General features: G+C 39.4%; 2 protein-coding genes across 3 annotated transcripts; both read left to right on the top strand.

Moving 5' to 3' along the window:
- The first annotated feature begins 1,878 nt into the window (after nt 1–1,878).
- Nucleotides 1,879–9,423, top strand: thnsl2 (threonine synthase-like 2). Of its 2 annotated transcripts, XM_026339064.1 has the most exons (10): nt 1,879–1,919; nt 3,451–3,526; nt 4,059–4,290; nt 4,871–5,065; nt 5,391–5,543; nt 5,637–5,876; nt 6,613–6,761; nt 7,459–7,584; nt 7,704–7,858; nt 8,523–9,423. In XM_026339064.1, the coding sequence occupies exons 3-10, from the start codon at nt 4,068–4,070 to the stop codon at nt 8,746–8,748; spliced, it is 1,467 nt and encodes a 488-aa protein (XP_026194849.1). In that variant the 5' UTR covers nt 1,879–1,919; nt 3,451–3,526; nt 4,059–4,067; the 3' UTR covers nt 8,749–9,423. The 2 variants fall into 2 exon arrangements, with proteins under 2 accessions (XP_026194849.1, XP_026194850.1); XM_026339065.1 differs by lacking the exon at nt 3,451–3,526 and having other exon boundaries at nt 1,888–1,919.
- Nucleotides 9,424–9,651: 228 nt separating this feature from the next.
- On the top strand, nt 9,652–24,384 carry dqx1 (DEAQ box RNA-dependent ATPase 1). The gene is made up of 12 exons (XM_026339932.1): nt 9,652–9,930; nt 11,718–12,089; nt 12,760–12,953; nt 14,511–14,958; nt 15,897–16,205; nt 16,375–16,474; nt 17,040–17,198; nt 20,591–20,782; nt 21,132–21,257; nt 21,401–21,591; nt 22,849–23,039; nt 23,540–24,384. Exons 2-12 carry the CDS (start codon nt 11,748–11,750, stop codon nt 23,745–23,747), a joined length of 2,460 nt encoding a protein of 819 aa, XP_026195717.1. The 5' UTR covers nt 9,652–9,930; nt 11,718–11,747; the 3' UTR covers nt 23,748–24,384.
- The last annotated feature ends 403 nt before the right edge of the window (nt 24,385–24,787 follow it).

The raw sequence follows: 24,787 nt of genomic DNA, 5'->3' as shown, positions 1-24,787 counted from the left end.
TCTCGATGATGTGAGTCTCCAATAAGACTTTTTTCTGATTTGTTTCATGTTTTATTAAATCAGTTCAGTGAGTAAATACACAGTCTGCTACCAGTTTCCTTTTAAACTTAAACGTGAGTTTTACAGTTACTACATGTGCAGACCTACCTGCTATACTGTACATAAACTATCGTGCACCCATCAACATTCACATTCCCTGAACATCATTCTTTATGGCTCGTGCACTTCCAGGGCTAATTATCTTTGTTTTTACACCAAAGCCACAAATACTGACCAATCACATCGTATTCACAAGATATTTTCACTTCAATCCAGAGCACAGTCTGATGTCAGACGTCAGTCTCCTGCTGGTTCCAATATCTGACATCGTCTCCATGGCGAGTACAATGTGCCAGTTTTTACCATTTAAAAAATGGTCCAGTTGCCATCTCTGATCTTTGCTTTCAATGCTTGACGAAACTTGACGAAACCTGTTCACTCCCCCTAAACCAGTATGTTTCTTTGACATCACATTTCTAATCACAGATTTTCACATGCACACTAATCAAACGTCCTTTTGTGTTGTACTAAGTGAACAGAAACTGGTTTGATGTAGGTCCCTAAATGTGGTCATCCATCCATCTTTTTGTCTGCCGTTACTTCGAAAGAACAACTTTTTCTCAAACACATTTAAAACGTTCATCCTGGTTCGATCAGTCCACTAGCTGGTGGATTAACTACACTGCTTTACTGTATTTTGTTGGTGGAACACTGACCATGGATACGACCTGTGTGCATGTGTGTTTTCTATCTCCAGTAGGAGATTCTGGTAATTAACAATTTTAATTTAAAACATATTTACAGTGAAGTCCCTGCTAGTTGCCCCAGCTGCTCTTTCAGCACCACAGAGGAGTGGATAACTGAACGTACAGGGGAGTGGGGGTCAGCTGTTAATTTCAGTGGCCTAATGGTGTGGTGTTAATTTATATTCAACCTAATCCTAATCTTTATAATGTAAGGTTGGATATTTCGACCCATTAGACTAATTCTAAAATCAAAGCCTGCTTTTATTAGACTGATTAGCTTTAAATAGAGTGTGACTGACGTTTGAACCAGAGAAAAAAAAAACGATGGTGTATGTTGTAGTGACTTATCTTAAAGTCTTTTCTTGACTGCTGACTAACTTTGGTACTCCTCATACTTAAAGGCAACTCTCAATCGATTAAAAGTATATTGTGGTTTATAACGCAGCTTTTTCCAAATTAAAATAAACCTAGTGAAGTTAAAGATGAGGCTTCAATGTAACAGCCATTGTTTGATTTCAGATTGAATGTGCCCAAACACAGAGGCTAAACATACCAAACTTTATCATTAGTACCAGCTTGTGAATACTTTCATTTTCTCTTCTATCACAGACAAGATTATACACAATATATGTATATTTTGGTGGGACTTTGCCTTTAATTTTCTCCAAAAGTTGCAGTAAAAGTACTTCAAATTTGACATGGTCATAGTATCCATCACCCCAAACAAGACTGCAGTGAGAATATCAGGTAATCTGTAAAGTTTTCCTCGAATGTCAGGGTCTTTATTTAGACAATTTTTATTTATTTTTTATATTCACAACCTTACAACTTTCACCCATGCCTTTCAAAACCAATTTTCCAATATATATAAATTACATTGGTGATACATTTCACATATATTCCGTCCAATTCCACACATTAGAACAACATTTGAGGTGTCATTGTTTTTTATTTAACACGTTTATGATTTCATCTTCAGTTTGTCACCAACCTGTTTTTATTTGATGTCTGCTAATGTGGAGGAGCACCCGTCCAGCAGGTGGCGGTATGCTCCCTTCAGGCTTGTTTGTGACCAAAACGAACAAGTGGATGTGCGACCTGCGTTTGAACGTAGCGACTTCAAGTTAGCGGCAGGTGAAGTAGCTAGGTGAAGAGAAACTAATGGAGCCGAGGAAACCAAACCAAAACTATAGAGTTTACGACAATACGTGTCGTCTGTCTGGCTAAGTTCTGCACAGTCGCTTGTTTATCCAGTGGCCTATTCAGAAAGAATACAAATCCTACTAGTGCTAAAGATATAGTTAAGTAGAATTAACTATTTATCTAAATGTCATAGTAGCTAGCTAACATGGGAGTTAGGGAGTTCTAAATATCTACTAAACAGTACTTGAAATTATTCAGGTATTTATAGGTGGTTATTAACCTTAACTGTCATAATGTTTGAGTTAGAATAGCAAATTAAGGCAATAAAAGCCAACCGAGCTGCTCTAACTCCTGTTAGGCTCCATAGTGCTGTGGCTAACCAGTAATTCTTGTGTGGATTGGAACAATAGAGCTGTTCCTACGTTAGCTAACAGAACTTGTGACTCAAGAGTTCACTAAATACCAATAAGTTCAATTTAACATTTACACAGCATATACATATATTCAGCATATCTATTAATGAACGAGCACATCAAATAACAAAAGAAGACCTCTACTAATAGAAGTCCACACAAGGAACCAGCACATCTGATCATGAATAAGCACATCCAACATCACAACACGTCAAATAATGATCCCACATTGAATAGCAAAGTGTTTACTATTAGATAGATTTATTATTCAATCCCCATTAATAAAATAATGACTAATCATATTTAATATATACTGTATATATCAGGTTTATTTATTAAGTTTGTTCATTACTTCAATATGACATAAAAAACAATCAAGTGATACTGCTTGTCTAAAAAGTACTTCCGCTACAAGTGGAAGTACCACTTCAAATTCTTCAGTTAAGTTACATGCTATAAGATTTACAAAATACTAGTACTTCTGAGAACATGAATGTGCAAGTCTACTTCTAGTACTTGAGTACTACACTTATCTACTGCACTACTTTATCTTGACAGTCTAAGTTTACCTTCCAAGGTTCAAATTTTATATACAATAAATGAGCTGATACACTACTTTGTCCTCACAGTTAATTACAGTTAACTATTATCATACAATTAATGATAGTATTATTTTACTGAGAGATATTTCTGCAGCAGTTAGGATTTTGTGTTGTTGATCCCTTTGTTACATGTAGTGTAATCTAATGTATTTTTCACTGAGTTGTTAAATGTGAATATTCCTTCCAGCACTGTATACAATCACACAGCTAAAAAAGCTGCTCTTTAAACACTGTTTGACAAACTGACCAGCTGCTGCAGTTGTTAACACATTATTAACACACCTATATTGACAATACCTTGCCTGTGTTGATTTATTTGCAGTATTTAATTAAAAGTACTCAGAAATATAGATAAGTCTTTCACAAAACAGTTTCAAACACAAAGAAAAAAGTGCGAATGAGTAAGCGGTTAAGTATATGGTAGGCAGTTCCTCATGCAGGTTGTTCCAAAGTTCAAGTTTAATTATAAGTCTCTTGGAGTGGCCAATAAATCTTTGCCTCCTACAGATAATACCAACATAGACTGGGACTCTACAGTTGTCTGTCTGGAAAGAGTTTTTTCGGTCCTTTTTACTACATAGTGGTAAGTGCTCATCTTGCGCTATGCTATTCTGATAGGATCAAGTAGAGTGACAGATACTGCACAGCATTTGCTGACTGTGCAGGTAGAGCATGACAGCCAACAAAAGCTTTAGTAAAGGGAATTTTTAACTGTGCTGAGTTTTCATTTACTCTTTTGTGGCTGTATTGAAGTAGTTATTACCATTTACTGAAGTAAGATAGATCCCACACACCTAGTTATAGGATGTACAGCAGCACATAAATGTTGCAGACTGCTTCAGAGTCAGTGAGGACAGTTGAATGTTCTGTTTTCTCAATTCAGCTGTGATTAACCTGCTGTTTTTGCATATAGCACTTTAATTTTGAGAGTTGATTTACAACATTTCACTGCTTGCCCCATTACTTTTGGTCTTGAGCCAGGCTTACAGAGCAGCATTTCAGTATTTTAATATATTGAGCTTAACTCGGAGTCAACCACAAGGTGTGAAAGATAACCACTGAAATCCAATTTAAAACAGACTGGTAACCTGTTGGTACTGTTGGTACTTTCATAGGTTTGTCCAATGCAGTACTGCAGTACTCGGGGTGGGGTCCATGGATGGGACTTCCGGAAGGTTATTTTTTCGGGTTACGCTCCAGATGGGGGGATGTTCATGCCAGAGAGTGTGCCTGTGCTGAGCCCAGATACTCTAAGGAGCTGGAGGGGGCTGCCGTACACAAAGCTGGTGGTGGAGGTTTGCTCACTGTTCATCCCTACTCAACTGATCCCCAGACAGGACCTGGAAGGTGAGCTTCATAAGTATTCTCTATATTGCTGTACATTACTTAATATTTATAAAAGTACACATTTGTACAAAGTATGTGGTTTTATTATTACCTGTGATATTTGCATGTTATGTATAAGGGTGCTTTTACATTTTTAGGCTTTAGTCTTTCAATCGAACTCTAGTTTGTTTTCCTTTTGGTGTGGTTCATTTTTTCTAGTGGTGCTTCACATTTGGCGCCAAACTATCCCAGTACCTGCTGAAGATAAAGCCGACAGGACATCATCTGCAAAAAGCAGGGATGAAATCTTGTGGCCCCCAAACTAGACTCCCTTTGGCTGCACTTCTGTCCATGAAAATGATGAACAGAACCAGGCACATTATCAAGATGCAGTAATTCTAGTTATAAATAAAAATAACAGGCATTCAGAAATGTTCGATACACATGATTAAACCAATCTAATTGGTTTACAATTAGTGCAACAATATTGTTTTTAGTATACGCGAACCTACTCTGCTGCAGACTCCAAGAAAATGAACATAGTCTCTCTACTTTCTTATCTTTTCATTTTTTATTTTTCATCTCATTTTCCCTGTTCTAGTCCTGGTGGGTGAAGCCCTGTCTAGTTTCTCAGTGCCTGAGGTGGTTAGAATCATTCAACTGAAGGAGGGTCTCTCAATCTTGGAGCTCTTCCACGGAGAAACTTTGGCTTTTAAGGACCTGGCTATGACCTGCACTGTGCGTTTCCTCAACTATTTCCTGCAAAAAGAGAATTGCAGAGCAACTGTTCTTGTAGGTAAGAATGTGACACCTGTAATGTGATGATAAAAAGGGGAATTCGTTTTATGCTGCCATTTTCAAGAAATACAGAGATAACCTGTTATAATATAAATAACATTTGACACAGGTACATGTGGCTCAGGAGAGTTAAGTGTTTGATTGGATCCAGTGTTCTCAGTTGACAGCTTTGCTCATTCCAAACACAATCTATATTCAGTAAAAGTAAAGAACACTAAATACATGTCCGTGATCACCAGCATTTACTGCTGAAACATTGTTCATTCAATGTGTTTTGATTGTTGGTAGGAAATCAGCAGCTCCTGTGTGGCTTCTCTCTCCAGGTACATCAGGGGACACAGGTGGCTCTGCCATCCAAAGTGCTAAAGGTCTGTCCGGTTTGGACGTGGTGGTTGTTTATCCCCGAGGACGCATCACTCCAGTCCAAGAGAAACAAATGATCACCTGCCTTGAGGATAATGTCCACGTGTTTGCGGGTAAAAATATTTTGACAGTTCTTTGTGAAAAAGGACACCAGTGTGTTTTATTAAATATAAATGGGATGTGTCTTTACTCTTGTACCTCTGCAGCAGATGGAAGCTCAGATGACATAGACCAGCCTCTCCGCTGTCTGTTTGCTGATCAGGAGTTAGTCAAGTCTCACAGCCTTATGAGCCTCAACTCAGTCAACTGGTCTAGAATCATGATCCAGCTCACTCACTTCATCTATGCCTACCTGGAGCTCAGTGATATGGGGCAGACAGAGTGTGACGGTGCCCTGCCTGAGCTGGAAGTGGTGGTGCCTACTGGAGGGGCAGGAAACATCACAGGTGAGCTGATTACTTCTGTAGGAATATTTGTGACTATTATTTGTGACCTTAAATCACACACACACTGAAACTCTGTGTGTGTGATTTAAATTAGGCCAATTATTAGTATAGAAAAGAAAACAGACCCACTTCTGTTACTGGGGCTCATCTGACAAACAGTGAAAACACTGAAAACCTCTGAATAATTGTAGTGACAGTAACATGCAACAGAAAATTCTAAAATTCTCAGCTCCTGTGTGGCTTTCTCACGGCCAGGTTTTGGTTATGAATGAGACATCAACTGACTCTGAATTTTAAGGTCAATACAAATATTAATATTTGAGACAGAAGTAAAAAAAAAAAGCAGCTCCTTGCCTATAAATAATTAAATAGTTTCACACTAACATTTCAGCTTACATCAGTAGTTAGCAAACACACCGTTTAATACTTTATGCTCTTGCTTGGTGGCTTGTACAAAAGCACCATACGCATACTTTTCAAAGCCTGGCAGACCTGCAGCACCTAATTATAGTTTCTAAATTATAGACTGGGGAAAGGGCCTTAGCCATTAGTCATTAATCAGAATCTAGCAGTCAGTTATATACAATATTGTTTCAGAACTAGTCTCTAGATTTAATAGTTCCAAGTACTGACAAATAAAGTTGTCATTGATTTTATGATTGATTTCATATGTTAGTAGTAATGGCATATCCTTAGTCCTAATGACTCTAATCTTCTTCCTCCTGCTCTGTCACAGCTGGCTTCATTGTAAAACAGATGGGATTACCACTGAAGCTGGTGGCCATGGTCAATTCTAATGACATAGTTCACAGGACTGTAACTACAGGAGACTTTTCTATGGCAGCTAATGTCACACAAACGTTGGCCCCTGCTATAGACATCCAGGTACTACAGATATTAAAGCAGTATTGATTTATTTCTGGATTTACTTCAGATGGCTGCTGACAAGACCTGTCCTTTAATGTTGATATAATGCGATGGCGTGGCCTCTGTGGCTTTGTTTAAAAACAAACTAATTTACTCAAGAATTTACTAAATTTACACTTAACTGTGTAGTGTGCACATAATATGGTGGGAGATACAGAAACTAAAATGTCATTGGTATCATTGGTTTGTATTAATTTCTTGTTGTTGGACAGATTTGTACAGACACATGATGAATCCATGTGTATATACAGTTAACACTAATTTATTACGCCCTTAATGGAATCAAACAAAACCTTTGGCTTTTCTGTGGAAATTACTATACCAAAAAGTGTGTGTAGTGTTATTTCAAAAGAAGAAGTATTATCATCATGCCAAAAGGTAAAGAAATCAGTCAGGAACCTAGAAAGTCATTAGTGGATGCTTATCTTATGGACTAGACAACCTAAGCAATAAATTCACAGGGTCTGAAACAGCTGTACATTGCATCATTGCAAAGAACAAAAAGATAAATTCTGTTAAAAACAGTAAGATATCCTAATCAAACTTACTGGATATTTTGTCTTTGTTCTTTTGGAAGCAATTAAATAATAAATACTGCTAGTTATGGCCAAGTGGTATTACTATGCTATTTCATGCTGCTTGACTTGGCTTGTAGGACCCATACAACATGGAGCGAGTGTTCTGGCTGCTGCTTGACAAAGATGGCGCTACAGTAAAGAACATTATGGAGGAGTTTTACCATTCACATAGACTTTCTCTGCCTGAAAACCATCGCAAGTTGGTACGAGTCATTCAAATTTTGTATAATCCCAGGTCTGCTTATTTTCTGTGTATCTAGTAAGACCATACTTCCCCATCAGCCATGCCTTAACCTTCTTTCCACCTGTTTTCCTTCTGCAGTTGTCACAAGTTTTATCAAGTGGAACAGTTACTGATGAAGGGATCCTGGAGACTATGAGAAGATGCTGGGAGGAAAACCAGTATGTTGTGTGTCCTCACACTGCTGTGGCTGTATGGCATCACTATCATTGTCCTCACAGCCCTGGGATCAACAGGTAAAACATACTCTGTATATCTATAGCCCCCCCCCACACACATGACATTTCTGACATGACATGAACCATCATGCCATTGAGTCTTGTGAAGGATTTAAAGTAGATAACATCATTTTAAACAATGATGCCTGATGTCTTCTGCTTTGATGAACCAATTCTAGTGGGGTAGTCAGATACAAGCTGTAAGACAACCAGCAAAGGAGAAAACATTAAAGCAAAGTGCTAAAGGGAGATTTTTTTCACTTTATGAGATGTAAGTGCCAAATGGGATAGAGATTTAGTTATTTGTTTTATTTTAATTTAAGAAAGACTGAGACTGAAGGTGAGTGCACCTGTAGCTAATATGTCATCTTTGTACAAGAAAAGTTTGTGTCAACTGGCTTAATTATTGTTAAAGCAAAGAAAAGCAAATTAAGATTGTAATATAATGCTTTGCTTATACTAAAACAGCCAGCGTGTACCTGAAACCATCATTTTGCTGAATTGTTGTTCAGACTGTAAAGTGCCTTCAGATGACCTTCGTTGTGATTTGGCGCTATATAAATAAACTGAATTGAATTCAATTGTTTTTCTCCATGTGAAAAGGCAAGGCGTACAATAACACATGACTAACATGTGGAAAATGGCTCTTTACTTGACTTAATTACTCCAACTCTTATTGCAGGTGTTATGTTGCGACAGCGTCTCCAGCCAAGTTTCAGACTGCAGTGCAGAGGGCTGGCCTGACCTGTGACCTTCCTGAAGCAGTGCGGGCGTTGGACAACTTAGCTACTCGCTACCAGAACCTGGAGAAGAGCCTGGACTGGTGCAAAGACTGGGAAGAAAGACTAAGAGAGAAAATCCAGTCTATTAGCTCAGCCAAGAAAGATACAGGAACTTACAAACGTTAAATTGGTCATTTGAGTCAGTTTTAACACAAATGTAAATTCATACTGCAGTATAATAATTAATGCAAAATTAATAAAAAATATAAAGTTTCTGTGTCTTATCTTAAAAGTCGGTACATTTTCTTGGCATGTTAGTTTGGCTAGTTTTTGATGCATGTCTATATAAAATTACACGTATGGGATGTTATTTGAGATGAGCAGGACAGAGGGCAGGCAAAACGTATCTTTTTCTTTTAGGTTTGAATACAAAATAACATTTGTGCACAACCAGGCCTTAAGACCTGTAGAGCTCTTATCTCAAGTACAGCATTGAAATGAATGGCACATTAGTTGTGGTCAGTTCAAAAATGTGCCAAGTTGTGTGCGTTGTGTGTTGCTCATCGAAGCCCACGCTGCTGCTCTACCCTCTAAAACTGAACTTGCAGCATGATGATGTTGTAGCTGGTTGAGATCAAATCATGCTCCTTAGTTGCTTTCCAGCATTAGAAATTTTATTAGCTACAATATGTTTTTGTCAATCCTATACTTAACTGTAATATAAACCACATTTTATAAAATGCAATGATAACTATGCATTTACTGCACTTAAATATTTGTTTTGGTAATAAATTATGTTTATGTTATTCATATATTGTTTGTATCTCAACATATTATATTCTGCCTACAGGTGGCGCCGAGGTACACTTGAGGCACATTGGAATAAATAAATAAAAATAACTTAATGAGTTCCGGACCCAAACTGTGGTAAAAAATGTATATTTGAAGGTATTTCATCTAAGAATTAACAGAAAAATATAATATACAAACGAGCTGATACATGTACTACATTTTATGAGATGAACCTCTGTCTTCGAAAGCGTGTTTACCGAGGAACCCTGAATGTAACACGAGGTTTGACAGCTAGACAGCTAAACATGGCGACTGAAGGCTAAAGCAACCAGGCAACGCCTGCGTCTTTTATTATCAATCAGCAGCTAGGAAGTAACTACACCGATAAGGGTTAGCGGAAACAGACAGCGAATAACTGTGGTCTATATTTGCCTTTTTACCCAGCTGTTGTCTGATATGTGAAGGTGGTTTGTGAGCCACAGAAGACGGCTGTGAGGAGTGAAGGGGACAAAAGCAGCAGGCTGGGTGCAGACCTTCCGCTCGCTTTCTTCACCTGTCTGCCGATATGCCATGCAGGTAGATCAACACGTTGTTCCACTCGTAAATATGTGTTGTAACTCTGTAGTTTCGTCGTTCCGCTGTGCTCCAGCCTTGTTTTCATTTCGCCTGTGTGGCTGCCAGCTGACACGTTTCTCTTGGCAGAATTTAAATGGCACTAAGAGATAAGGAGAAGAGAGTAGCTAGCAGGTTGGGAGACATGACAAGGAAGGTTTACACTGCCACACAGCCTGGGCGAATATAACATGCTGCTTTCTCTCACAGTAATTTAGTTATTGTTGCTTTTCAAAAAAAGAGCAAAGCTTGAATTTGGCCACTGGCATTAACAGCATCCTTTGTCTTGTCTTTAGTGACCTGTCCCGTACACGAACTGGAAATGTGGCTCCGCCAATGGGTGGTTCATATTATTATTATGAGTTAATCCCCTCCACGTAATACTGTCCCACAGATAGCAGGGGTTAAATATCTGTTAGCATCTTAGTGTGCATAACATCCAGTGACAGGTCCCAGGACAACAGGGGCCCCTACAGATATTGAGAACTGTGGAGAACCATTATAACAATCTCTAAAGCAAATCAACAGAAAAATATCAGTGATACATGTAACAGTGAGCTAGTCATTTGTATACTTTTAACAGATACTAAGATTGATGTGGTTTCAGCCTCTCAAATGTGAATAGATATATACTGGTTTGTTATTGTCTTTTGTTTGTATTCATGACAGTGAAGTGAACATCCTCCACTGACAAAAAAACAGATCTGTCTGAATATGCCAATTTGCTCTGGAAAAACACCATTTCCCATTTCTGGCCTTTTGTAGACTAAAGATGAATTGATTAATTAATTAATTTATAATTGAGAAAGCAATCAAGAAATTTACATTAATCAGTATTATGAAACATAATATTATATGTAGCCCTGTGTTAGTGGAATGAGAGGGTTGACTGTGTGGAGGCATTTCTTACTCGGAGGATGGCTCAGACTATCAGACTATGCTCCTTATCTGTGCATAGAATAGCAGCTAGGTAACGATCTGGAAAGTTTACTGTTGAAAGGTTCTATAGTTTTGCTGGGGAAACACAGAGAACCAGCTGTCTGATCTGAACCTGCTCTTGTTTTCTCTCTCCACTTTCCTTTTACCCCAACTAGTTGAGTTTGGTAAATAGCAAATGTACCAATTTACAACCCACCGTAAACACCTCTTAACTACTTTCTGCAGTGACCTTTGTCCATTTCCAACATTTGTCTTATCTTACAGCTCCTCTATTCTTTCTTTTTTATTTCATGAGCCAGTAAAATCATTGTTTCAATTAAATTGATGTTGTCTTGGGGCTGTAATCAATCCCAGTTTTTTCTGGGCAATAGTATACTGAAGATATTGTCCCTATTGCACTCATTTCACAGCCTTTGTTGACAGACAAACAGGAAAGTGAAACAGGAGATTGGAGCTATTTTCTATCCATATCTCCCTGTTTTCATCTGCTTTTCTTTCTTCCCCCAAAATGAATAACCCAGCACACGAGCAAGGTGCCTGTAGGCTTTCCTCTCTGAACAGATCATCTGTGTGTCAGACAGCTGCAACTGTCTCACTGGCATCTGGGTGGAGAAAAGCATTCCGCAGATAAATGCCAGACATGCTACAAGTTCTTGTGAAGGTCCATGTGACAGAATGGAGAAACTCTGCACAAACAGAAAGAGTTGTGGCCCCTGATATCTACCTTACATTGATACTGGAGATAATTTAGGTGGATGTTTTTGTAATGTCATCCCTGACTTGTTCCTTTGCTTCATGTGACCCCTCTGCAGGTGACCTAAGGTGAACCAGCCCCACTGTTGATGATGTCATCACCACCACCAGCAAAGCCCTCCACCACCTCCCTCTCTCCTGGGCCTCTCCCGCAGCCCCCAATGGCTCTTGACTCCATGTCTGTATCGTCTCTCCTGTCAGGGGATTTAGATGATGAAGGCGATGGAGGAAGAGAAGGAGCGGATGATGGGCTGGGAGACCTAGAAGTAAACCCATATGATGGCCTGCCCTTCTCTTCACGCTACTACACCCTGCTGGAAGAGAGGCGGCAGTTGCCTGTGTGGAGCCTCAGGCAGAGTCTGCTGGAGCACTTGGAGAGCTATAACATGGTGCTACTCAGTGCTCCCAGTGGAGCTGGAAAAAGCACTCAGGTAAGCAGGGCCCAAAAGGGCTACAGAGCATATAGTCACCTTAATGTATTCAGGTCAGACTCTAAAACTGAATTGCTGTATTGTCAGACTGACAGTACTTGTAATTCTAGTTAAATAAACACTTTTGAAGGGGTCAAAGATTAATTAACAAATTTTTCTATACCACTGCCAATATGTTCCCCATCCCATCTCAAGTGAGGTTATGTGGTAGGAGACCTCGACTTTATTCTCCAGGGGGGTTTCACTTCTCACCTGACCTAAATAGGCTTGTGAGAAGTTAAACAGACATACTAGTGCCAAATATCAATGCCAAATGGATCAACTTCTAGATAACTTCACCTGGACAACTGAGAGTCTTCACCAACACTACACCAATAAGTGAATTAACTCCTTTGATCAGTTTTGTACATTATAATATAACTGTAGTCAGAGTTTGTGTTCTCCTTTGCCACCAAGTGGGTAATAATGCAATACAACTTCAGATTGATTCTGGAAATGGTTTTGAGTCATCATATTTAACTTGAAATTGTGGTTTGAGCAGTGGATTAACAAGCCCATTTGTTTTTCAATTCCTATTCAAGTGTGAGATGAACTGTGTTGAACCAATGTGAACTTATCCTCATCTTACTGACCTTTGTCCTTTCTCTTTGTTCTCCAATTGTCTCTGCAGGTGCCACAATGGTGTGTGGAGTATGCGTTGTCCTTTGAGTTTTCTCAGGGCCTAGTGTGTTGTTCTCAGCCTTATTCGGTGGCAGCAGTGAGTTTGGCGCTATGTGTGGCTGATGAAATGGACCTCAGCCTGGGTCTGGAGGTGGGATACAGGGTGTCTCATGACGACAGCTGTACACCTGACACCTTGCTGAGGTTAGGATCGATAACCACACCATAACAGGGATTCGATTGATAATGCTTTTGTTGTGGGTTTTGTCTTTTTGCACCAGATTATCTAGAACAATGAATTATAATTATATAAATTAAAAATTCTGCAGTGTCCCTGAATGCCTCAGTAGTACAATGATGAGGAGTGGTCAGTCATGCTATGTGGTGAATTCCTTTGTGTGGTACACCCACTAATGACAAGCAGAGAGGAAATATCTGATATGTGGGAGATTTTATATAATATATGGGCATCAGGAAGCTCCTATTAAAACTGGTGAAACTCCTGGAATTTACAGGAGACGCAAAATGTTTGTTATGGTGACGGTCTGTTTTTTAAGAGGTTTTTTGATCAATTATTTTATTGGCTTTTTCCTTGATTTTATTGTGCCCACAGTAACAAGTATTACAACATAGAGTACAGTCATTAAGTAGTAAAGTCTCTCCTCACCTCCCTCCTGTCACTCTGTGTGGAGGAGCTGAGCCTCGCCCTTGGTCACAGAGAGACAGACACAGAGAGAAGCTACAGCAGGGAAACACCAGGATCAGTGGCAGGTGATTCAGATCTAATAATCTCACTCACTGCTCTTTTCAAGTGACAATAAAATGCTTCCTGCTGAGTCACTGGCACTGGTGCACCCAAATAATTTTCCCAGTGAGGGCTGCAGATGTGTCTGTAAACGCCAGCATGAGTGGAGACATCAGACTGCATGGGTTTTCAGTTTTTCAATTCAGTTTTATTTGTATAGCGCCAATTTACAATAGAAGTTATCTCAAGGCACTTTACAGTGTAAGGTTTTCTCTGTGGATGTCAGCTTCCTCCTATTGTCCAAAAACTTGGGTTAGGGGTTAGGTTAGGGAAGATTCTCAGTTGGACTCAACTGGACTATCTTCAGACTGAAGAAGCTACTTGGGACAACTAGTGAAACGTTTGAACCTAACAAGAAGGAAGTCCAGTAGCCGTGACTCACCGTCCAGGTTAGGGGTTAGCAGTCACATTTAACAGTTAATCAAGAGAGTTGATAAATATTTCCCAACATGTGCACTATTCTTTTAATGTTCTTTTAAACTAAACCTTCAAACAGATTGGTTGAGTACAAAAATACACTTTTTGGGGTTTACGTTAGCTAACCGTCACTATCTAAATCCTTAACCAAGACATGATCACTCAAAATATGCTTTTACACGTTTGAGAAAACATGACATGATTCTTTCACTGCTTTAGTTTTAAAGTCCACTGCCAGTCTGTATCATGTGTAATCATGATCTCCATCCCCTACATAATGTACTGTAGACAGCTTCATTTGATTTTATATGATAATGTTACAAGGTCTTACTTTTGATTACAGCCACACCTTGACTATTTGTTCTCTTGCCTAACATTTGTTGTCCAAGTTGGCAGTAAAAGTGTTCTCCTCTGCAGCATAGCCTGAAAACTGATCTCTGTGTATTCGGCCAAATGTTTTCTTTTTCTCCAGGATGCTTTTACATATTTTAAATGTTGCGATTCTTCCCTTTTCTGTTTTGTCGTTTGACTCTGTCCAGGTTTGTTAGTGACACTCTTCTGCTAGAAGAAATGATGTCAGATCCTTTACTTCATCAGTACGGTGTTGTGGTGTTAGATGAACTCCAGGAGCGTACTGTAGCTACCGACGTGCTTCTGGGTCTGCTGTGTGATGTCTGCCGCCAGAGGCCAGACAACTTTCGGGTTGTTCTCCTCACACACCCAACACTGGCACCTCGCCTCTCTGCTTTCCTTGGACCTTCTGTTCCTCATCTCTCCATGGACAGCTTTGTCACTGACCCCAGTACCACAAACCAGGAGGCGGAGGCGGAGGAGGACAAAAAGACAGTGGAGACCAACAAGGTGGAGACAATGTACAGGGAGCTGCCATCAGGAAAGGAACCTATGACTGCTGCGTGTCACATGGTGTTAGATCTGCACAGAAGAGGAGAGGAGGGAGATGTGATGGTGTTCTTGGCCAGTGCACAGGTACAATGTCCCTCTAAATACTAGATCAGTAGAAAATCCACTTATAAACTCTTACGTTTGTCTGAAGGCAAACAATTGATATGTTCATTCCAGCTGTCTGGAATAATCATATTATTTCACACCTCTGAAATTACATCTCTGTCCAGCATGTATGATTTTGGTCTAGGTTGACCAGTATCTGTGGTTGTTACAGCATGTTAGCAATTCAGACACCCCAGAGGTACTGTAGCAGTGTTCACTTGTAAGTCGCTTCAAATAATAAAATATGCCAAATGACTAAGATGTAAATATAAAATGTAACGAGCCATATAATCAGGTCAGTGATGCAACAGTCATCACCAGTTGTATGTTAGCCAGAATGTAAAACCAAATATAAACAAAAGATGTAGCTGTGTTTGTGGTAGAAACATGATCTTTTTGTGTAGAGGACTGAATCCAGGACACCTTAGCCTGAGAGGCCTCTGGTGAATTGTGGGTGTCTGATGTCCTGGTTCTCACACACACACACACACACACACTCACTGAAAGCAATTGATACATTATACACCACAGAGACACACTGTAACTCATGCAAAGCTATCTGTACATATTGACCTTCAGTATTTCAAACTCACTCATGCTAATTAACACCCTTTATATCAACATCACCACACCTCCTGCTTGAAGGCTGCCTGTCACAGATTCCAAGACAGGCTAGTGTGTCTGTGTTACCTTAGTTTAGATTTGTAAGTCAAAGTGCTGTCTGGTGATATATACACATTGTAACACAACAAAGAAAAGCACACAGAAAAATTCTCACGATCTCGTGTGTCCACTGAGAAAAGCCTGTGCAATTTAAGTGGAGAGTTTAACAGTGGGTGTTACACTGGACTAGAGCACAGGTTTCCAACTCTCTCTCTCTCTCTTTCCTTTTTCTCTATCTTTCCTGTTTTGTGTAGGAAATAGATGAGTGTGTTGCCCTACTGGAGAAAGAGTGTATAGCTCTTAGTCCTCAACTTGGTGCTCTCAGGATCCTGCCTCTCCATGCAGGACTGGGCGGACTGACGCAGCGGGTCTACGAATCCGACCCTGAAACTTCTACTTTGAGGGAGAATACCAGTACAGATGGTGGGGATGGCAGTTCTGCACTGGGAGCTGGAGATCCAGGGGTCAAGAGGAAGGTCATCCTTACTGATAAACTCGCAGAGGCTTCCTTTTCTCTGCCAGCCATTCGCTATGTTATAGACACAGGCCTTCAAATCAAAACTGTGAGTTTATGATCAGTTGTGAGAAAATACGATGACTAAATCACATAAAAATTATGCAGATGACTGAATGTAAAAACAATAATTTATTTAAAGTCAAAACAAAATTGGCATAGCCAGGCTTTAATGAAAAAAGTTGACATTTCTATTTATCCTTCACATTCTGTTTCAGGTTTACAATACACAAATAAGAGCAAACTCTCAGGTCCTGAGGACGATAAGCAAACATCAGGCCGACATGCGAGCTCAGAGGGTAAACAGCCATCTTCCAGGTAGGTCAAAAGCCATGGCTGCTGTTCTGGTTACCAGCTGATCCAATTCCTGACTTCAATTCTAAGATGTCCCACACTTGTAGCCCCCAGGTGTAGAATTTGAAAGTGTCTGACATTTAGTTACTCTTAGAGGTAGAATGAAAACGGACACTGTGACAGAAAACAGTTCAGGCCCATTCACTAATTCATCAATTAAATTTGTGGTTTTCCTTGTACAGATGAACAACAAATGAAAGCAAAACACTTAATGTTTGACCCCCCACAATGAGGGGAACTGGTGACTGTTACACTGTTCTGTTAGTTTAGTTTGTCTCCCCATATGGTCGCAATGGGCAATTTTACAATCGAGCTATTGTGTATTAATTAGTGATACATTTGAAGTGACATTTTTATTATTGTAATATTTAAATAATTTCTACACATATATACTTTGAAGTATGTTTATTCTTTTTATTATGATAAATAAGCTTACAAATGATTAATTGTTATTGCTCTGTTGAATGTTCTTTGTATTGTAAAGCAATTTAAACTACATTTTTTATGTCTTCTCTTTGTTGATCTTTAGGGTTGTGTCTTCGTCTGTACCCCCAGTCTCTATATGATAATGGAATGGGGGAGTCTCATTGTCCAGGGGTGGTAGAGGAAAACCTCAGCCACTTGGTGTTGTTACTCAAGAGGCTTGATATCGCCGACATGGGGCAGTGCAAGTTCCTGGACAGACCCGGTATTTGTACAAACTACTCTGGATGATTTGTAGGCATAATTAGAAATGTGGAAGTTTACAAGATTGACTCCTATATTTGCATTTCAAATTTAAGGCAGAAGGCAGTAGCCAGCTAGGAAACGGGGGTAGCATGTGTTTCAGTGTCTTTGGAAATGTATTTATACATATCAGTTGGTTCTCCACATGTCTGTTTCAGATAGTGTTCCCAGATTTGGACCTGTGAAGACCTCTAATATCTGTTGACCAAAACAACAGTTAGAAACTGATTGGAGGCCAGTTGTGAAGTCTGTTAAGGCTGCACAGAATTATTTTGCAGATGTCATAGTCAAAAGGTGGAGGACTGGCTTTATTTGTAAACAAGAGATAGTGTACCCGGTCATATTACTGTCAAGGAGAGGATATTTTATCAGGACTTTGAGCTTTTTGCAGATGATCTCAGACTGTTTTATGTTCCCAAGGAATCCAGCCATATTATCGCAATACCTGCGCGACATGTAGCTTAGTTGGTTGAGCAGCTATCTGTAAATCCCAGGCTCAGTAGCTTACAACAGAGTTTACGACAGAAAAACTAAGTGTGAAGGGGAATTAACAACTTCACTGGCTACAAAAAAAGAACGACCAGACAACAGTAGGTGGACAGAGCCAATGAACTTAACAAGTTCTTCAACAGGTTCCACACTGTACAAATGCATCGTGTCCCCCACAACTCCTCATTCTTCCTCAGTATTTCCTCCTCCATCTACTCCAACTCCTTTTCCTACACCTGTGTGTATCTCCACCCCTGCAGCTATGCCTTCTCCATCACCTGAGCAGTCTCCACCCTCTCTAACAGGCTGCTTAAGGACTGTGCTGCTCAACTATGTGAGTCTCTACAGAGAAACCTAAGGCTACAATTGGGGAGAATCCCAGCTCTTTTGAAAACTTCTTGTATTGTTCCAGTACTTAAAGTTAAGTGTCCAACTGGACTAAATGACTAAAAGCCCGTGGCTCTCACATCCCACATTATCAAGGTCATGATTCTTCGCCTAAGACTTGAGATTAAACACACAATGGATCCCCTGCTGTTTGCTTAAAGAGAACATTGGTGTGGATGATGCTGTCCTCTACATGTGTCACAGTGTTTTTGTCTTATCTGGAAGAACCTGCAAGTTACAGGAGCAATATGTTCTTTGAATTTTAAGTGCATTCAATACCATCCAACCAATCATCCTTGGAGAAAAACTGAAAGGGACAGGGGTTGACACCTCATTTGTTTCCATGGAATAATAATAATAATAAAATAATTCAGTGACTGGAGTCACAAAAACTGCCTCCTACTGAACATATCTAAAACCAGGGAGGTGGTAGTGCATTTTGAAAGGTCTAAACCTCTCCTTATCCAGTCAGCATTTGTGGTGCAAACATTGAAGTGATGCCAGCCTACAAATATCTAGGTGTGCACCGGGACAATAAGTTGGGCTTGTCACTTTACACCGATGTGAAGTATAAAAAGGGCAGAGACATCTTTTCCTTCTAAAGCAGCTTAGGTCATTAGACATCTGCAAGAAGATGCTACAAATGTAACTTGTACAGTAGCAAGTGTGTTGTTTTCTGCTGCAGTTGTTTGGGGAGGCAGTGTGGTATAACAGGTTACCTACTTCTTGGGCCAATTCAGTTAAGTTTTTCTTCTTAATAGTGTCGAAAATGTTTCAGAAATTCATCATAAAAATTAGACAAAAAGCCAACAAAGTGTTTTTGACAAAAGGGTCAATATACCCTGACACATAATAGATAAATGTCTAAAAAGCTGACTGTGGGCACTCTTTAAATACACTACTTGTTGCTCTGTACCCCCTCCCATGGCAGAGTTATATTGTTTATTTTATGTCTTAATCCAAGAAATCCCCCTCTCATCCCCTGAACTTCTGCTGACTTGAAGCTATACCCAATTTTTTCTGTAGGCTTGATCTTTTTTGATCTAAGGCTGCATTCATACGCGTGTGCCACCTATCGGACGCTCTCAGAACCATACTATACTGTATATCATGGAGTGTCACACAATCACTCTCTAACTGGGAAATCCCACAATAGGACTTACAGGGCAGATCCAGGTGAATATTCCAGATTACACATCTTTATAAGTAAGGCACATTTTCCAAGGATATTTTTTGTTTTTCTACAATAGCAGCATCAATAAATCAGAAGGATGGAAGGCGACTGGACAAACTAGTGCAAAAAGCTTGTTCAGTGAATGGAATGAGGCTGGACTCACTAGAGATTGTGGTGGAGAAACACACACAGAAAAAGACAAAGACCATTCTACAATATCCCTACCCAACATCCTCATAGACCAGAGGAGTAGCTGCAGTGGACGACTTGCCTCACTTGTGTTGCAGGACTGAAAGATACAGGAGATCCTTCATCCCATCAGGCTCTTCAACACCCTAGTCAACAGCAGATGATTACTCACTACTTTCACTATCATTCTATCTGCAAGACTACCTGATTTCCCTTCGAGGATTAAGAAATTTGATCTGATCTGATCTTAGATGTTCTGGAAAACCACCTTACCAGATGAAAGGAGCCATATTTATTATAAAAAACCTTTGAATGAGGTTTAAAACATTTAGAGTGCCCTGAGACTAAGGTAACAAAGAGCTATGAGCATAATAAATAAAGCAGTAATGAAGTGGTGTCTGTATGCTGTAAGCTCTTATTTCAGTCCAAATGTGCACACACCTGTCACACAATCAATGTGAGCATGTTTTGTACAAACACTGCAGTATGACTTTAAGCATTACCTTACTGACCAGCAGCTGCATGTTGAATGTTCACAAAACAAAGAACACACCAACATTTGTACACCCATAAATAAACCTCCTGGGAACATCTGTGTGTTTGAACTAGCAACTTGATGATGATAATCTGGTTCAGTTCAGTAACAAGTGATCAACTACACAGCTGAGACAATATAAAAAAAAAGAAAAGTTAAAAAAGCCTGCTAAAACACCTGCCATATTCAATAGTCACTGACAGAATTGATTATATTTAATATATTTAACCTGTGTAGGGGACTTCTGAGTAATCAACTATATATGGTGAAAACAGAACATCCAAATATTCTGACATGCACTAACAGGTGTTGTTCACTGGTAGATAGTTAGATACATTCATACTCTATGAATCCCAAAAGGGAAACTCTGGTGTTGTGGTGTTGCAGATACTGTAGATGTAGATACAACCAACATGAAGCAGGAGGAGCTCAGGCTCAGTTTAACACTGGATATTGAGAGGACAGTTCTCCTTTAGTGTTTGGAGGTATATATATATATATATATATATATATATAATGACTGGTCGTCCATTGTGCGTCCTGCATGCTCTCATTCTCCTACACCTGTCCTCTTTTTCAGCTCCTGAGGCTCTAATGCAGGCTTTGGAGGACCTAGACTACCTGGCAGCACTGGATGATGATGGCAACCTGTCAGAGGTTGGCATCATAATGTCAGAGCTGCCGCTGGAGCCACCACTGGCTAAATCCCTGATTGCTGCCTGTGAATATGATTGTGTTGATGAGCTCCTCACTATAGCTGCAATGCTAACAGGTAAGAAAAAGCTAAAATTACATTACTGTTTGGTAGAGATGGACAAAAAATACACACACTCACACACACACTTAGTAAATAACATATGCATTAGAATCAACAACATATCTGAAAACAAAGTGGAACTATAAATAATAACATAGAACGCATTATAGCTCTATTAATTATAATTTCTAATATACATTTAATAAAATTTCACTTTTAAAAATAAAAAATAAAAATAAAATTACACAACTACTAATAGCTAACATCAACACATTTGAATCTTCTTGACATCATTTTTTTTAAAATACTTTTGAATGAAATGCTTTAAAACAAACATTTACTCTGATCTTTGTCCTCATGTCAGCGCCTTCCTGCTTCGTGACGGCAGAAACCAGCAGAGAGGATGATGCTGTCACACACTGGCGACCTTTAATGCACAGCGATGGGGACCACATGACTCTCATTAATATCTATAATGCCTTCATTAAATGTACGTACTTTACGTTACATAAGCCCAAAAGTAGTATGGATGTTTTAATATCATAATACCTGTAACAGTACAATCAAGGTCTCAATTTGATAGCGTGATGTTTCCACGCATTACTGAAGGATCAGTGTGTGGTGTAATTGCAGATAATCAGGATGAGGCTTGGTGCACAACAAACTTCTTTAATCACGCCTCGTTACGATTGGCTGTGGTGATCAGGGCGGAGCTGCTGGAGGTGATGCAGCGAATAGAACTTCCTGTTTCTCCGCCTGCTTTTGGATGCCAAGACAATTGCACTAATATCAAACGTGCTCTCATCTCAGGCTTCTTCCTCAAAGTAAGCACTGACTTTTCTTACAGCTGCATGAAATTCCAGAGTGTTCTCTTCTTTTAAAGCCTTTTATTCTTAAACTTTCTTTATATTTATGTTGGACTTGAAAAGGTGCCATCAGACCAGTAACATTGTTACTGGTCTGATGGAAGTGTTGATTCACTGAAAATCTGCCACAAAGTGTTAATTTTATCAACAAATATTCTACTAATATCAAAATCATTTACACGGATGCATTTGAACATGCACATCCTCTCTGTGTCCAAGCGTCTTTAGCTTGGTCAGTTTTGCAGACCAATAAAACTTGGTACAAGACTCACACTTACCCCACACAACACACAGCCACAGACCGGTGTCAGGATGAATGCTCTCATATGTGGCAGCTCTGATTCACTGTTGTTGTTCTGACACCTGTCGATCACAGCAGCAGTAATTAAACCGAAAGATCAAACCACCACGTTAAGTTACTGTAAAACCGAAACTAAAATTAAATCCAATTTTCAGGAGATGACGAAAACTACATTGAAAATCCCTGTCAGAATTCCCACTGTAGCCACATCACACTACATGGCTTTTGTACTGTATTTGTGCTGTGCTGTAAGTTCATGTGCAGAAACAGTTTGATTACATGTTAAAATGCCTAACATATGCAGTATTGTTACAGAAATGGAAGGCTAGGCAAGAATTGAGGATTATTCACACTGCTGCTCTATATTTGCTATATTTGTGTTGTTACCTTCTGCTTCAGAATAGCATTCACCTGTTGAACCTGTTGCTGCTATTAAAGCCGCCAAGTCACAACATATAGATTTTCAAACTCTAGGTAATTTGACAGTTTTATTCTAAAACAAAATATTCAGTGTTTGTCAGGAAAAGGTCAAGATGAAGATGGAGCACTGATGTATCAGCTGAGCAGACATTAGTGGTAGCTAAACAGCGGGTGTGTGTGTGTGTGTGTGTGTGTGTGTGTGTGTGTGTGTGTGTGTGTGTGTGTGTGTGTGTGTGTGTGTGTGTGTGTGTGTGTGTGTGTGTGAGAACACCTTTATATTTGCATTTCTGTCTCCACAACCATTTGATTGGACAGTGAATGAAGTGTGACAGGATAATGCGACAGCTAATTTACCCAGTATACTGGCCTAAATCTATTTCTGTCTCACAGTGTTCTTACTTTTTCACTAAGTCTTTCTTTCACTTTACAATCCTTCATCCTTTGTTCTTTTCTTGCTTTGATGTGATGAGAATTGTTGTTCTTCTTCTCCTCAGGTGGCTCACGATGTAGATGGTTTAGGGAACTACCTCCTGTTAACTCACCGCCACGTGGCTCACCTGCATCCCTTCTCTTCTTACCTGTGTTGCCAGCCGTGCCCCAAACCCCCCAGCTGGGTCCTCTACCATGAATTCACTATCTCCTGTGATAACTGCATTCGCATTGCTTCTGAAGTCCACCCTCAGATGTAAGTAAAAGTGTGACAGTGGTCTTAAACACTATTTAGATATGATACTTGCTGTTGACAGAAGAGTTCTTTGTTCTGTGTTTCTTTTCAGAATAGAGGCAGTTTGAGATGGACTGCTTGAAAAACATTTCTTTAGAATGAAGAAGTTAGAGAATCATTTTAAGCAGACTTTGAACATCTCACAGACAGATGTAATAGCACTGCATACAGTAGATGAGTTGACCATTAACACTGTTTGTATGATGCTCAACATTTTACTTAACATTCAAAAGATGGAACTTTTTTTTTTAGTTTTGTGGACATTTAGACTTTAGGCTGTTGGTTACCGTTAGAGATAATAGCTTTGAGTTTTCTGTTTTGTATTCTGAAACAAATATTAAACATCATTTCCAAACTGATTATACAAGCAGTTTGTCATAAATAAAAGCCAGAGAGCATTTGTGTATTCTTTAAAATGTTCCTACAAAAGAAAGAAACCCTCGGCTCTGTCTCTGTTGCAGGCTGGTGGATCTGGCCCCTCACTACTTCCTAGGAAACCTGCCAGCAAGTGATGGTAAAGAGCTGCTAATGGAACTGAAGCAGAGTCTCGAGGCCCAAGGGTACAATCAGGATGGGGTGTCTGACGAGCACAGCAGGACTCGCAGAGACGGTGACGGGTCAGGAGAGACTTCTAGTCACTCCAGCACTGAGCTTTGTGTTGTCCAGTGAGACTAGAGATGACGCTGGGCTACTTAGAAGGAGACACTAAACACAGCTGTCACTTTATTATTCAATCTGACATTAGGTACTTTGTAAAATTGGTGTGTGAAGTCTAATTTCATCTGTTTGATGTGTAATTTTAAATGTACTTTTGCTGGAGAACACTAATGTATGATAATGTATTGTTAATACATTTTTACTTGGTGTTAATAATTTTTCAAAAACAGTCTCAGAACTTATCACTGTGTCGTTGTGGGCTGTTGTATAAACTCTGATCATGACAATAATATATTTTTTTAAATGAAAACAGCAACAATTTGAAAAAAGTGAAGGACGTCAATGTTTCATTTTTGTTAAAAGCAATAAATCACTACTTTAGTGATCTGAGGCACTGTTATTGGGTGACCTCTGACCTTTATGCAGATGTCGTTCACAGGAGTGGAGTTATGAACAGATGGGTTCTCAGGGCTCACTGTGATGAGATACTGTAGCAGGGATACACACAGCTTCTCTTTTCAGCTTTTTCATACAATTTGTGTAAGTTTGTTTAGACTCTTGTTCTGCTTTTTGTCTGTTTGACATTGTCTCAACAATGAATGGTCTTTGTGTGAACACCCTCAAATAAAAGCGTGGTTTTTCAAATTGGGCTTTTGTTAATTAGCTTATTTTATATTAGTGAATAAAGGTCGAGAAGCTCTGCAGCGACAAGGCACCATGGCTGGATGTGACTTTATCAGTGTTTTGAACCTCAGATTCAGGAGGACAAATGCAGATTCTAGTCTGGTTTTGGAATCGTGGACCAGCTCTTCACCCACTGGGATCAGGGTATTCAGAGAAATCTTCTGCGTCCCAATTAAATTTCTATGTACAAGTTAATTTGTGTAAATGAATGATTATTTACAGTATAGTTAATAAATGATGTAAGATTTGTCTTTCCCTTGCAGAACACAACTGACGAGTACACAGAGCCTACAAACACTGAACATTACTTTATAAAGAACATCATTAAATTGACCACCATATAAAACTAATAAATAACATGAAATATC

This window comes from Anabas testudineus, chromosome 22, assembly GCF_900324465.2.
Source record: "Anabas testudineus chromosome 22, fAnaTes1.2, whole genome shotgun sequence".
NCBI classification, from domain to species: domain Eukaryota; kingdom Metazoa; phylum Chordata; class Actinopteri; order Anabantiformes; family Anabantidae; genus Anabas; species Anabas testudineus.
Note: the sequence above shows the minus strand (reverse complement) of the source record. Positions and strands in the feature narration are given on the sequence as shown.